Raw genomic sequence first — 15,266 nt, forward strand, 5'->3', positions numbered from 1 at the left:
GTGCAGCCACTATGGAAAACAGTATGGAGGTTCCTCAAAAACCTAAAAATAGAGTTGCCATATGATCCAGCAATCCCAGTCCTGGGCATATATCTGGACAAAATTCTAATTCAAAAAGATACATGCACCCCTATGTTCACAGCAGCACTATTCACAATAGCCAAGATATGGAAATAACCTAAATGTCTATTGACAGATGAATGGATAAAGAAGATGTGATATATATATATATATAATGGAATATTACTCAGCCATAAAAAAGAGTGAAATAATGCCATTTGCAGCAACATAGTTGGGCCTAGAGATTATCATACTAAGTGAAGCAAGTCAGAAAGAGAAAGACAAATACCATATGCTATCACTTATATGTGGAATCTAAAGTGACACAAATGAACCTATCTACAAAACAGAAACAGACTCGCAGACATAGAGAACAGACTTGTGGTTGCTGGGGGGCAAAGCAGTGGAGGGATGGACTGGGAGTTTGGGATTAGCAGATGCAAAATATTCTATATAGAATGGATAAACAACAAGGTCCTACTATATAGCACAGGGAACTATATTCAATATCCTGTGATAAACCATAATGGAAAAGAATATGAAAAAGAATGTAGATATATGTATAACTGAATCACTTTTCTGTACAGCAGAAACTAACACAACATTGTAAATCAACTGTTACATCAATAAAATAAATTTTTTAAAAAAGAATGTATTAACTAACCTTATTATGGTGATATGTAATATATATGTGTACCAAATCATCACATTGTGCACCTTAAACTTACACAATGTTATATGTCAATTAATATATCAACAAAGCTGGGAGAAATGTTGATTGTTGAATCTGGCTGATAGGTATACCGGGCCTCAGAAAAGTATTTACTGTTTTTTTTGTGTGTGTGTTTGAAAATTTTTATGATAAAATGTTTAACAAAAAACAATGAAATTATTTTTGAAATTTAAAAAAATGATTGTTAGGTCCACATGAAAGAATGAAATACTTGTGACATGGACAATTGAAAATGTAGATTAATGAAGGGTAATGGGCACCACCAGTCACTAAAATGTATTGTGAAGCTACAATTACCAAAGCAATGATGGCACAAGAATAAACAGTCAATGAAGAAGAACAGAAACCCCAAACACAGCCCCTGTTACATATAAAACTTGAGTTTTTATAAAGTTCTGATTTCCAATCAATGGCAAAAGTTTGAATTATTCACTAAATGACACTAGGACAATTGCTTAATAACTTAGAACAAAAGGTATTTCCCTATCTCATATCCCTATGCCAAAATAGATTTCAGATGCATTAAAGAATTAACATGTTTTTCAAAATCCACAAAAGAAATGTAAGTTAATATAGTAAGCATGCATCTGACATCAGAGTTGAAAAGACTCTTTGCAGCATAAAAACAAAGGGAGAAAACACAAATGAAAAGACTGATCTGACTATCCCCAAATTTAAAACTTTGGTACAAAGCAAAAAACAAGAAAACAAATATTTGCAGGATAAGATTAAAACAAGCATTTAGCAAACTCATCTCATTCAATCCTCAGGACCATCCTATAAAATAAATATTATTATCTCTATTTTATAGAGAGTAAACTGAGGTTTAAAAAAGTTAAGAAACGTGTCCAAAGTCACACGGCTAGAACCTGGTGGCACTAGGATTCAAAAGTAGGTCTGACCTAGAGAGGTGGGATAGGGAGGATGGGAGGGAGATGCAAGAGGGGGGAGATATGGGGATATATGTATATGTATAGTTGATTTGCTTTGTTATAAAGCAGAAACTAACACACCATTGTAAAGCAATTATACTCCAATAAAGATATTAAAATTTTTTAAATAAATTAAAAAATAAATAAATAAATTGGGAAAAATAAAGTAGGTCTGCCTGAGAAGCAGATTCGCAGATACAGAGAGCAAATTAGTGGTTACCAGTGGCGGGGTGGGGGGGCAACTTGAGGGGGAGGTACAAACTACTGGGTGTAAGATAGGCTACAGGGATGTATTGTACAACATGGGGAATATAGCCAATGTTTTGTAATAACTGTAAATAGACTATAACCTTTAAAAACAGTATAACAATTTTAAAGACTTAGTAAAAATAAATTAATTTAAAAAGTAGGTCTGCCTGACCCCAGTTTACATCCACTAACCACTTTACCATACTGCCTCTTGTGTATGACAAGCTAGTAGTATCCTTAATATATAAACAGTTCTTAGAACTCAATAATAAAAATAAAAGTACCCCCAATAAAAATGGACAAAGTACAAAATCAGGTAATTCACACAAGAAGAAATACAGTCGGTCAGTGTGAACATATAAAGAAATGCTCTTTGTCACCAACATTCAGAGAAAGGTGAATTAAAATGAGACACCATTTTCCATTGGCAGAGATTTTCTTTACTTCTTTTTAAATAGCATGTATTTGGTGAGTATATCTGTTAAGGATATTTGGTTGTGAGCAATAGCAACTGAATTTTAGACAGTTCTCTTTAGAGCATTGCCTTCTCTGTTCAGGATTTGAGTGGAGGGTTGGGCAGGTTAGAGGTCATGGAACTGGGTCAAATGCCCTCACCTGTGATACAGAAATTACCTGGTGACTGGCAGGCAACCAGAATTATAGGAGTTGGGGAGCAATGACTCCACCAGGGATGCTGGGCAAACAAAAACAAGAGACGTCTACTGCAAAGCAGGTGCAGGCTCTCCTACACTCATTTCCTTCCTTTCTGAAATGGAATTTGATTGGATACTCAAAGCCTGAAATAGATCATGCCCTTTGACCTTGCATTTTGTTTTTGTTTGTTTTTTGGTTGGTTGTTTTATTTATTTATTTATTTACCTAATTTTTTTTTAAAATTTTATTGCCAGCTTTATAAACTTTTTCACACTATATTGATATATATATATTTTTAAACATCTTTATTGGAGTATAATTGCTTTACAATGGTGTGTTAGTTTCTGCTTTATAACAAACTGAATCAGTTATACATATACATATGTCCCCATATCTCTTCCCTCTTGCATTTCCCTCCCTCCCACCCTCCCTATCCCACCCCTCTAGGTGGTCACAAAGCACCAAGCTGATCTCCTTGTGCTATGTGGCTGCTTCCCACTAGCTATGTATTTTATGTTTGGTAGTGTATATATTTCCACGCCACTCTCTCACTTTGTCCCAGCTTACCCTTCCCCCTCTCCATATCCTCAAGTCCATTCTCTAGTAGGTCTGCATCTTTATTCCTGTCTTGCCCCAGGTTCTTCATGACCACTTTTTTTTTAAATTCCATATATATGTGTTAGCATATGGTATTTGCTTTTCTCTTTCTGACTTACTTCACTCTGTAGGACAGTCTCTAGGTCCATCCACCTCACTAGAAATAACTGTTTCATTCCTTTTTATGGCTGAGTAATAGTCCATTGTATATATGTGCCACATCTTCTTTATCCATTCATCTGTTGATGGACACTTAGGTTGATTCCATGTCCTGGCTATTGTAAATAAAGCTGCAATGAACATTGTGGTACATGACTCTTTTTGAATTATGGTTTTCTCTGGGTATATGCCCAGTAGTGGGATTGCTGGGTCGTATGGTAGTTCTCTTTTTAGTTTTTTAAGGAACCTCCATACTGTTCTCCATAGTGGCTGTATCAATTTACATTCCCACTGGTTGTTTTATATTGAGGTATAATTAACATATAACATTATATTACTTTTAGGTGTACCACATGATCATTTGCTACTTGTATAGATTGTGAAATTGATCACCACAATAAAACTTGTCAACATCTGTTACCATATATAGTTACAAAATTTTTTCTTGTGAAGAGAACTTTCAAAATCTACTCTCTTAGCAACTTTCAAATATCTAATACAGTATTATTAACTATAGTCACCATGCTGTACATTACATTCCCAGGACTTATATATTTTATAACTGGAAGTTCGTACTTGTACATTTCTACTTTGACAAATTTACCCTAAGAAAATAAAGATGTGACTCAAAATGTATGTATAGAGATTGTTTCACAGCTTTATGTATGAAAGTTAAAAAGTGGAAACTTATGTGTTTCACAATAAGGAACTAATTATATATGTTTTGGCATATCAATCTTACAAAATACCATATAATCATTAGAAATGACGATATTGGAGGACACTTCATGACACCAGAAAATGTCTACAAAATCATCTTAATTGGAAAAGCATTTCTCCAATATACATGTGTAGTTTGCAATCAGGAAGAAAAATTAGCCTCATAAAATTCTCCTTCTAAATAAAGCTGCCAAGGGGATGTTAGAATTCCAAAAGTCACATCAGATCATAGACTACAGGGCTTCTCTTTTCCTGAGAGCTTAGAAGATAGCATGAGGGATTCAAGTTAAACCCAAGAAAGAACTTCCTGACTGTGGGAGCTGTCCTGGACTGGAACATGCCCTTCCATTCTCAGGGTCACATGAGGTATCGCCTCACTTCCAAGGACCTGGATGGGGATCATGGAGAGGTGATGACAGATGTCCCAGCCTAGTTAGAAATTAACTTTGTGTCCTTGAGCCAGCCCCCTCCCATTGACAGCCTACAGTTTCCTTATCTTTCAAATGGGAGGGTGGGGAGGATGGTCTTGATCTCCTCCAGTCCTGGTAAGTTACTAAGGTTCAGTGGGGTTTCTGCTTGGGGGCCCTTAGGACCCTGAGCCCCAGTTGTCTCTCTTCCACCAAACGCAGGAGCGAGATGATGTGAAATCTACGGTGGGGGTCTTGGCTGAGACGATTTTTTGCTCAGGATCCCTTAGGGCCAGAGAAGGGGTCCCAGAGGCCACCTCCATCTGCTGTGACCAGCGACCGCAGCCAAACCTAAACCCTTGCCCCATCCACTCCCGACAGCTCAGCCAGCCCCAGGCGGAGGGCAGTTCTACCAGATGCCGCTGAAGGTGACCTTACCAAAGGTGGGGAGGTCTCACTCTCCCCTCCACGGGAGCCCAAGAGGGGAGGCCAGGGCTGGCCTCAATCACTGTGCCAGCCTGGGCCAGCCTTCTCCAGCAGAGAGCGCTGACCCTAACTCGAATGCTTCCTAAGCACCCAGAACTCTGCAAACCCCTCCTGGCCATTCAGAGCTGACTTTTATCCTCTGCCTAAGCCATTGCTGGGGCTTCAAAGTCTTAGAGAACCAGGAAAGGGAGCATCTGACTCAACAACCCTCACTCTTTATACAGATGAGAAAAACTGAGGTTCAAAGAGGAACAAGATTTCTCCAAATCACAGCCCAAGTCGGTGATACAGGCAGGACTGGCTCCTAGCCCCAGGCACCCAGGGTCTGTCCCCACCCATCATCAGTTCTTGCACAAGCACCCTTGCACAGAGGCTCTTGAGCAGGGGGTGAGGCCAGGATGAGGCAGACACATGCCACTCCATCCACCCCCTCTCCTTCCTCCCCTGACTCAGTTGCTCTAGCCTCCCTGAGGCTGCAGGTGTTAATTTAGGGGCCTCTGGGTTCCACCTCATTAGGTGTTGGCAACAGAAACATGAGGGCCCACAGCCTCCTTCTCCTGGTGGCCCTCCTGGCTTTGGGGAGCCAGCTGCCTGCTACCTTGGGCAGGAGGAAGGGAGGTGAGTATGGGTAGGTTTCTCTGCTCCAGGCATAGAGGTGGTTTCTACCTCGTAGGGGAGAATAAGAGTTTGGGGGAAAGCAAGCAATGCAGTGTGTGTGTGTGTGTGTGTGTGTGTGTGTGTGTGTGAGTGTGCCTGTTTCTTAGTGTTTCCAGCAGCTTGCCTTTTGTCTGTATATCTTTGTGCCTGTAAGCCTGCCTGCGTGTGTTGCTGTAAATGTCTTCCTGCCAGTTTCCCCATGCTTGTCTGTGCCTGTCTACACATCTGAGTGTAAGATTGTGTTTACACACGTGCGCCTGTCTCTATGTACACGTGTATCTTTGTGCCTGCTTGTCTGCGTGGTTTGCATCTGCACGTATATCCTTAGGAACGACCGCATACATGTGTGCCTGAGCCTGTGTGCCTGTCCACGTGAGAACACGCGTCTCCCTGTGCCTCTGGGGAGGGGAGGAGATGGACCAGCGGTCCCTGCTCTTTGGTTGTCTCCATGGAGGTGTCTGGATCTGTGGGTTCGCATGGCAGGGAGATGACTTTTCTGTCACCTTCTGTGGCCAGCTAGGCCTGGTCTGGCCCCCTGTCCATCTTGTTTCTGTCGTTCTCCAGCCTTCTCTGTCCCCCAGCCCAATCTGTGAAAGGGCCTCCAGAGTTGACTAGGGGGAGTGGTTTCTGGGATCTGGGATCTGTCTGGAGGAAGCTTTACCCCTACCTGTCTTCTCCTCCGCCTCCTCCAAAAGGCTGGGTCTGACCTGTCAACAGGTGCAGGAGGCTGGGGCTGCTGGGGTAGCTACACAGGTGCCTCCCGGCTCGGGCGATGCCTCCACCTCCAGCCCTTCTGGGGCTGTAACACTCTGACCTACATACACCCGGGCAGCCCTGGCCCTGCTTTGGGGGAAAAAGACAGTCACGGGGGCAGGTTCCCTCCTCCACAGGGCCCTGGGGAGCAGTTCTCTGCATCCTCTCTGCCCCTCGAGCCTTCCTCAGAGCTGCGAGCTGGTTTGGGAAGGACAGTGCTCAGAGGCCCCCAGGCTGACGAGGGAAGGATGCTGGCGAGTTCCAAGGCCAGGGCTGTGCTGGTTGTGATTCATGCACCATCACCACATTCCTCTCATTGCCATGTTGTGAGGTCGGGACTATCTTTATCCCCATTTTGGAGATAAGGAAACTGAGGCTCAGCGGGAAACCCCTTGTGCAAGGCCAAGGACAGGACTCTGAGTTAGTGTCACAGGTGGCATTTGGATGCAGGTCTTTGGAATCAGGCAAACTCACCCTCCCAACTTACTCCTTGGAAAATGAGGTCGCATGACTCTCTCATAGGAGTAAACAACGTCTTGAGGAATAAGGTCCTGGCATCCAGTAAGTGCAGCCTAAGTGGGCACTTCAGGAGAGCTTCTGGGGGCACTGGGAGAGGACATCCCGAAACCCAGCCCAGCTGCACAGAGATGAGAGCTGGCGCCTGCAGAACCTGAGCCCACGTCGGACCTGTGTCACGGCTCAGTGGAACACGCTGGTTTCCCCCTAATTCACACGCCCCTTTCTCCCCTGATTCTCTCCCATGAGACATCGGCCCGGGACTCAGTAGGATTTCAGACAATGGAGAGAGACACAGTGTTGTCTGTGAAAGCCCAAACACCTCTGTTTAAAAGACGCCTTCCCCCGTCCCCCTTACTCCCACCCCTCAAACATCTGGGCATCTCTGACATAAAGAGCCTGCACAGTCCCTGGTAAATAGTAAGTGACTGACCAATGTTTTCAATGCTTATGTGAACAGATCTGTGTCTGTGTAGCTCTGGGTGTGTGTTGTGTGTATATGACTGTGTATGCACTTATATGTCTCCCTGTTCACAACAACACATATGCTGTACACTTATGCATATATGACTGTGTATGTCTCAGTGTATGTATAATTATGTGTGTATATATTTATGTGTGTAGGCATGTGTTTATAACTTATTTGACTATGTGTATATGTCCCAGGTCATACATCCCAGTTCATTACACATGTATGTAACTATTAACTATCTTGTGACTGTCTGGATATATATATGTATATGAATATATACATATGTATTATAGGTCAAACCATATGAAATTGCTATTTTTGTAGATCAACGAAGTTGAATATCAGCTATTTCATATGGTTAAGCCCATAGCTAATTGTGTGTATACATCTAAGTGTGTTTGCATATTTGACTGTGTATATGTATCTATTTCTATGCGCACAGATATCTATGTAACTGTGTCTGGCTGTGAGTCCTTCATTCTCTGAGTCTTCATATCCATGAGACATCCCAGTACTACATCGTTGTTGGTGTGTGTGTATGACTGTGTCTCTATGTATACGCCTGGGAGTGGGGAGCCTGGATCTGGAGGGAAGGTTAGGAAAGGCACATGAAGACTTGAATGTGATGGGCAAAAAACAGGCCCTGCAAAGAGAAGCAGCTTGGAGTTGATCAGGAGCCAGCAAGTTAAAGAGTGTAGACAATGAGATCAGAGAGATGGGCAGGGTCCAGACCAGGCACAGCCTTGTTGGCCCAGGTGGAGATTTTGAACTTCTTTTTTTTTCTGTCTTTTATGTCATCTGAGTCTCAAACCAGCCCTGGGAGGAAGGAGTCCAGCTTCCGATTTCACAGACAGAAAACTGAGGCTTGGAATACAAAAATTAAAAAAAAAACTTGCCAGCCATTTACAACATGGATGGACTTTGAAGGCATTATGCTAAGTGAAATAAGTTAGACAGAGAAAGACAAATACTGTATGATCTCATCAAAAAAACAAAACAAGGGACTTCCCTGGCAGTCCAGCGGTTAAGACTCCACGCTTCCGCTGCAGGGGGCGCGGGTTCCAACCCTGGTCGGGGAGCTAAGATGCCGCATGCCACGCAGTGCAGTCAAAAAGTAAAAAAGAATAATAATTTTAAAAAAACCAAAGCAAAACAAAACAAATCAAGCTCATAGATACAGAAAACAGTTGGTGGTTGCCAAAGGTAGGGCGTGGCGGTAGGAGTGAAATGGGTGAAGGGGGTCAAAAGGTACACACTTCCAGATGTAAAACAAAATAAGTCACGAAAATATAATGTACAGCATGGTGAATATAGTTAATAATGCTATAGTGCATATTTGAAAGTTGCTAGGAGAGTTGATCTTAAAAGCTCTCATCACGAGAAAAAAAATTGTAACTTTATATGGTGATCAACGTTAATGAGACATTGTGGTGATCATTTCACAATATATACAAATGTTAAATCATCACATTGTGTACCTGAAACTAATTTAATGTTACATGTCAATTAGACCTCAATTAAAAAATTAAATAAAAAATTCGATACAAGCAAGTCCATTCAAAAAAAACATTGCCAGAGGACAGGCAAGAAGTAAGTAGTGGAGAATTTAGATTGTGTGATCTCCAGGACAGTGCTTATACCTATTTCTGAACTGCCTCCAGCTGCAAAATTTGGGGGGTTCTCTTACAGAGAAATCTGGGGGCTGCCCACCAGACGATGGGCCCTGCATCCTATCGGTGCCTGATCAGTGTGCGGGTGACAACCATTGTCCCTCGAGGATGAAGTGCTGCCACAAAGCATGCTTCCGCCAGTGTGTCCGTAAGGTTTTCAGTAAGAGTCTCTCTCTACTTTGCTGACCGCCAGCCAAGCCCCAAGCCCCAGGGCCAGGGTACAGGCGGGAATCACCCAGCTCCTGTGTTGCAGTTAAGATGGGCAGCTGCCCCGAGGACCGACTGCGCTGCCTCAGCCCCGTGCAGCACCTGTGCTCCAAAGACTGGGACTGCCCAGGCCACAAACGGTGCTGCCTCAGTGCCTGCGGCCGGGACTGCAGAAACCCTCTCTGAGGTATGGCTGTGTGTGCCCGGGGCGAGTTCTTTCCCTCTCTGAGCCCCAGCCCTAAGAGATCCCTCCAGTTCAACGAGCTTAGCAGGAACCTACCCAGAAGCCTGGACCTCCTGTGGACGGAATTGGGGAAGTGAATGGGGTGGGAGGGGTCCTGTTAGGATGACAGAGGAACCAGGGATCCTTGTTCTCTTACTGAAATTGCTGCATCACCTGGACCACAACCCTAAACGCTCCGAGCTTCAGTTTGCCTTTGTGAAGGAGGGTGGGGAGTCCGGCCTTAGTGTCTGGGCTGATGGGGTCTGGATGGGGGATCAAGTCCAGAACCCAGAGCTTTATTATGGGAGGGAGTTAACCCTTTCCTTCTCTCTCCTCAGGCTAATTCTGATTTAGGATCCATAGCTCTGAACCTCAGGATGGGATTCCCTGCAGGAAGATATGATGATGGGGGGCCTGGGACCCAGCCACTCAGATAGCACTCTCTGCCAGCGGCAATTCCAACCTTCTGATAAACACTGTTCTAGAAGAATTTTCCAAACATCAATCTATTCACATACCCTTTTCACAATGTTCGCCATACCTGCAAAATGGCATGACGATATTTTGTGTATTGCCTGTACTCCTATTGCCTGTACTTCTGTATAAAAATAAATTTATTTCAAGAGAAACACTGGATATCACTACTCTATATGGGATAAGCAGGATCACCTGTCACAAAGAGAATGTACTTGTAAAAGCAGATGGAAAAGAGACTTCACTGGTGGCGCAGTGGTTAAGACTCTGAGCTCCCAATGCAGTGGGCCTGGGCTCGATCCCTGGTCAAGGAACTAGATCCCACATGCATGCCGCAACTAAGAGTTTGCATGCCACAAATAAGGAGCCCAGCTGCCACAACTAAGACCCGGTGCAACCAAATGAATAAATAAAATATTTTTTAAATGTGTAACTTGGCAATTTAGAAAAAAGCAGATGCAATGAAAACAGCAAATTCCATTAAAGTAAATCATGTCAGATTAAAAGATATTAAATAATAGTATTAAATTCTGGCTAGATACTGCCACCTGCCAGGATGTGAGCCTGAAGCCTACTCTCTGTCTCTGTTGTAATAAAGGAAGATTAATGAGGGTTAAAGAGATGTTAAAGACACAGGCTTCTTATCTGAGAGTTCTTTCCTGGTGTAATTGGAAGGATTGAAAAGAACTTTCTCAATCCAAGAGTCAGTGTTGTATGATGTTGCATCCAGGCATACCCTAAGATCATTTCGAATCGCTCCATATTCGGGGAAATGTTGCCTGAACAGTTGGGATGTCATTATCTATGGGTGGGTCTGTCTCCATCACTGGACGATACCTCATTGGCCTCTATTTCTTGGGGGCCTGGTCATGGTCAGGACTTAATGAGTGGGGCTGTCCATGAGGGAATGACAGCCACCCCAAGGGACATTCCTGGACCCAGGGAGCTGGATTTCTGACTCTCCCTCTTCCCCAGGACTCACTTTGGGGTGGGAAAAGAGGCGGGCAGATTCCTCCCTGCTTTATCTGCTGGGTCTCCATTTGTGTCCTGATAGAATCTGGGGATGAAGTTGGGGATCCTGGGTCTTCTCCCCTTGTTCCTTTGCCCTTGCCGTGTCATCACAGGTGAGTCACTGCTCTGGCTTTCTGTTGGCCCTGTTGGAAGATGCAAGGATTCTACTTCTTCACTGCCACAGTCCTTCTCACAGGATTCAAATGGCTGAACTGATGACTCAAAAGCAGCAAATGCTAATTATATGGATACAAGGTGAGGCCTGGGAGGGGAGAAGATGGAGAACATTCAGGGAGTCACTGACTGCCTGTGAGCTTGGGTATTTCCCTTCCTCTTTCTGGGCCTCAGTTTGCCCATCTATAAACTCATGTGGTTAACTCAGAGAATACAGTACATTGTATTCTTTGCCCATAGTCTCCCCTTCCCTCCCCAACCTGACCCTGGCTTTTGTGGAGGAAAGTATACATCCCCTGCCTAGTGATTTGGGGCTTGGCCCTGGAACTTGCTTTGGCTAATGGGACGTGGGTGCAGGTGACAGTGTGCCAGTTTCAAGGCAAGGCACCAGGCTTCTTGGAGCTTCCACCCTCTGCCATGAGAAGAACTTGCCTAGAAGCCACTGGTCTCAGATGAAAGACACCTGGTGGGGAGGGGCAGGCCTGAACTTGAGGTGTCCCAGCCAATCTTCAAACTTGTGAGAGGGAAATAAGTGTTTGTGATAGGAAGTCAGTGAGATTTGGGGGTTGTTCCTTACAGATTTATCACACTAAGAGCTTGTCTAATTCAGATAATGATTATTATTCTTTAGTGAATGCCCACTGTATGCTTCACACTTTATTTTATTTTTTAAATTAATTAATTTATTTATTTTTGGCTGTGCTGGGTCTTCGTTTCTGTGCGAGGGCTTTCTCTAGTTGTGGCAAGTGGGGGCCACTCTTCATCGCAGTGCGCGGGCCTCTCATTATCGCGGCCTCTCTTGTTGCGGAGCACAGGCTCTAGACGCGCAGGCTCAGTAATTGTGGCTCACGGGCCCAGTTGCTCCGCGGCATGTGGGATCTTCCCAGACCAGGGCTCGAACCCGTGTCCCCTGCATTGGCAGGCAGATTCTCAACCACTGCACCACCAGGGAAGCCCTGCTTCACACTTTAAAAGATCATTTCATCCACCCGATAAGCCCGAGAAAGGTGGGTATCGTTATTCCCATTTGACAATGAAGGAGCGGAGCGTTGAGCTAAGAGGTGAAACAGCCAGAACTAAACCATATCATGTTCATCCTCAGATACTGATAAAATCAGCCACAGTTAAAATCACAGTGCACTTACCCTGTACCAGGTGTCATTTTCATTACTTTACCTGTAAAATCTCATTAAGTGCTCACAGCTTTACTATGTAGGCTTTATCATTTTTGCCCATGTCATGTATGAGGAAACTGAGGCACAAAGAGGTTAATCTGGCCAAGGTTGTACAGCTTATAACTAGTAGAGCCAGGATTCAACCCCGAGGAGTCTGATGCCAAAGCTTACAACCTTATTGACCACAATAATTACATTCTGTAATTATTGAAAAGGAATTTGAAAATTTCTTCTAGCTCTAAAGACTCAGTTTCCACATCTGAAAACTGCGGATCACAAGACCCAAGACCCAAGAAGCATGAGTGACCAGCCTTAATTCTAGGTACCTAGAGCCTGAGTCTGAGGGTGTGCAGCTCATTGCCCTGGGTTCCTTTCCTGAAAGGCATCAGGAGGAAGAGATTCCCACATGAGCCAGTTAGGATTTGGCTGCCAAGGGCCCCATGTCCTGAGGCTTTGAGTTCTGAGCTAGTTGCCTGGAACAGCTGCAGGCAGCAGATCACAGGTCACGGCTTCTCTGGCTACAGGTGGCAGCAACTACACAGGCCATTCTAGAGTCACCTGCTTAGCTTCCTGGCTAACTTACTACTGTTCCATAAGGTCTGTGCTTTAGTCTCTGCAGTGTCAGTTCTGTCCTCAGCTACCAAATTCCAGCCCATCCAGCTCCATCTCCACTGCTTGTCTCCACTGCCCTTCTGGAAAATGCGGTGGGAGGCTGGACACCTGTGTCCAGGAGCCTGGGCCTTCAAACTCCAATCTCGCTTTCCTCCCTCCCTCATCCACGAAATGTTTGCTCACCACTTAGTGCAGGCTCTAGGCTGTGCCTTCACAGAGCTCCCACACTGGAGGCTGAGACAGAGCCCTAGCTACAGAGTTTATGTTATGCATCAGACTGGAGGAATCCAGGGGACCACGGGAGGCCAGGAGGGACCTAACTCAGCCTGGAGACCAGCGAAGACTTCCTGAAGGAGGGGGAGCCAAGCCAAGACCTTGAGTTTTAGTAGGAATTCACCAAGTATGACACCAACAGCAATGTCCCCAGTTAGATATATTTGCCCACCCCCAGGTTACCGGGGTGCTGGTGGCATTCTCTATTTTGACCTGGGTGGCTGTCACACAGATGCATAGATATGTAAAAAAAAAAATCATTCAGCTGTAACTTAAGATTCATGCACTTTATTATAAGAACATTGTACTTCAATTTATTAAAGTAAATTAAAATTTTAAAAATTTGTTTCCTCCCTAGGAGGTCTCTGTTTCCTCACTGGTAAAATGAGGGAATCAGACAAGAGCATCTTCCTGCTCTAACCTCTTTTTTTTTTAATTTTTATTTAGTTTTGGCTGTGTTGGATCTTTGTTGCTGCGCGCGGGCTTTCTCTAGTTGCGGAGAGCGTGGGCTACTCTTCGTTGCGGTGCGCGGGCTTCTCATTGCGGTGGCTTCTCTTGTTGCAGAGCACGGGCTGTAGGCATAATCTCCTATTCTGAGGGAAGAACTGAAGTGGCACAGCCCAGAGATGCACCGTCCAATATGGTAGTCACTAGTCACAAGTGGCTACTGTGCACGTGAAATGTGATTAATCCAAATTGGGATTTACCGTCAGTGAATGTAGTAGGCAGAATTCTAAGATGATTCCCAGTGACCCTTACCCCTGTATACTCTCCTCCTCTTTGAGAGCAGGTAAAAGGGAGACTGTCCTGGGTGGGCCTGGCCTAAGCAGAGGAGTCCTTTAAAAGCAGAGCATTTTCTCTGGCTGCTCACACAGCCCTCCGGTTTGCCTAGGAGAATTTAAACATCCACGTTGGGACTGCCTGTGGGCCCACGTGGCCAGGAATCGCAGGCAGCCTTTAGGAGCTGAGAGTGATCCGCAGCAGGCAGCAAGCAGGGAAAGAGGGAGGTCAGTTCTACAACCACAGGGAAACGAATTCCGCCAACAATCTGTGAGCTGGAGGAGAAGCCCACACCCCAGATGAGAACCACCACCCTGGCTGACACCTTAACTTCAACCTAGTAAGACCCTGAGTAGAGAATCTAGCCATGCCATACCCAGACTTTTGACCCACAGAAACTATGACATGATCAATTTTGTATTGCCTTAAGTTGCTAAGTTTGTGGTAATTTGTTACACAGCAATAAAAAAATAATACCCTGGGGCTTCCCTGGCGGTGCAGCGGTTAAGAATCCGCCTGCCGATGCAGGGCACACGGGTTCAAGCTCTGGTCCGGGAGGGTCCCACATGCCGTGGAGCGGCTGGGCCCGTGTGCCGCGGCTAATGAGCCTGTGCTCTAGAGCCCGTGAGCCACAACTACTGAGCCCGTGCGCTGCAACTACTGAAGCCTGTGCGCCTAGGGCCCGTGCTCCGCAACGGGAGGGGCCACCGCAGTGAGAGGCTCGCGTACCGCAACAGGGAGTGGACCCCGCTCGCCGCAGCTGGAGGGGGGCCCACGCGTGGCGGCGAGGACCCAATGCAGCCAAAAATAAATAAATAAAATAAATAAATTTATTTAAAAAGAAAAAAAACTAATAGCCTGGATTTTGAAGACTTAGCAGCAAAATGAAAATGTAAAATATCTCGTTAATAATTTATTTACTGATTCCATGTTGAAATTATAATATTTTGGTTAAATAAAATACATTATTAAGACTAACGTCACCCGTTTCTTTTTACTGTTTTTAAATGTCACTATAAGAAAATTTAAAATTCTATATGTGGCTTACATTACATCTATTGGACAGTGTTGGCCTAGAGGACTCAGAAGTCAACCATATGACCTTGAGCAAGTCACCTCACCTCTCAAAGCCTTACATTTCTTATCTGTGAGATTGGAATAATATCAATACTAGCACCTACGCCACAGATATATTTGCAGTTTAAGAGATGAGGTTTGTAGAATACTGGGCCCAAGGTAAGAGCTCAATAGATAAATCATTATTATTAACCA

At 44.5% G+C, this 15,266-nt stretch overlaps 1 protein-coding gene across 1 annotated transcript; it reads left to right on the forward strand.

Annotated features, from left to right (window-relative positions):
- Positions 1-3,068: 3,068 nt before the first annotated feature.
- WFDC5 (WAP four-disulfide core domain 5) lies at positions 3,069-13,645 on the forward strand. Its single transcript, XM_082430409.1, has 4 exons — positions 3,069-5,615; positions 9,085-9,225; positions 9,319-9,459; positions 9,834-13,645. The coding sequence occupies exons 1-3, from the start codon at positions 5,531-5,533 to the stop codon at positions 9,456-9,458; spliced, it is 366 nt and encodes a 121-aa protein (XP_082286535.1). The 5' UTR covers positions 3,069-5,530; the 3' UTR covers position 9,459; positions 9,834-13,645.
- Positions 13,646-15,266: the final 1,621 nt, after the last annotated feature.

This window comes from Balaenoptera physalus, assembly GCF_965194825.1.
Source record: "Balaenoptera physalus genome assembly, chromosome: 16".
Classification (NCBI taxonomy): domain Eukaryota; kingdom Metazoa; phylum Chordata; class Mammalia; order Artiodactyla; family Balaenopteridae; genus Balaenoptera; species Balaenoptera physalus.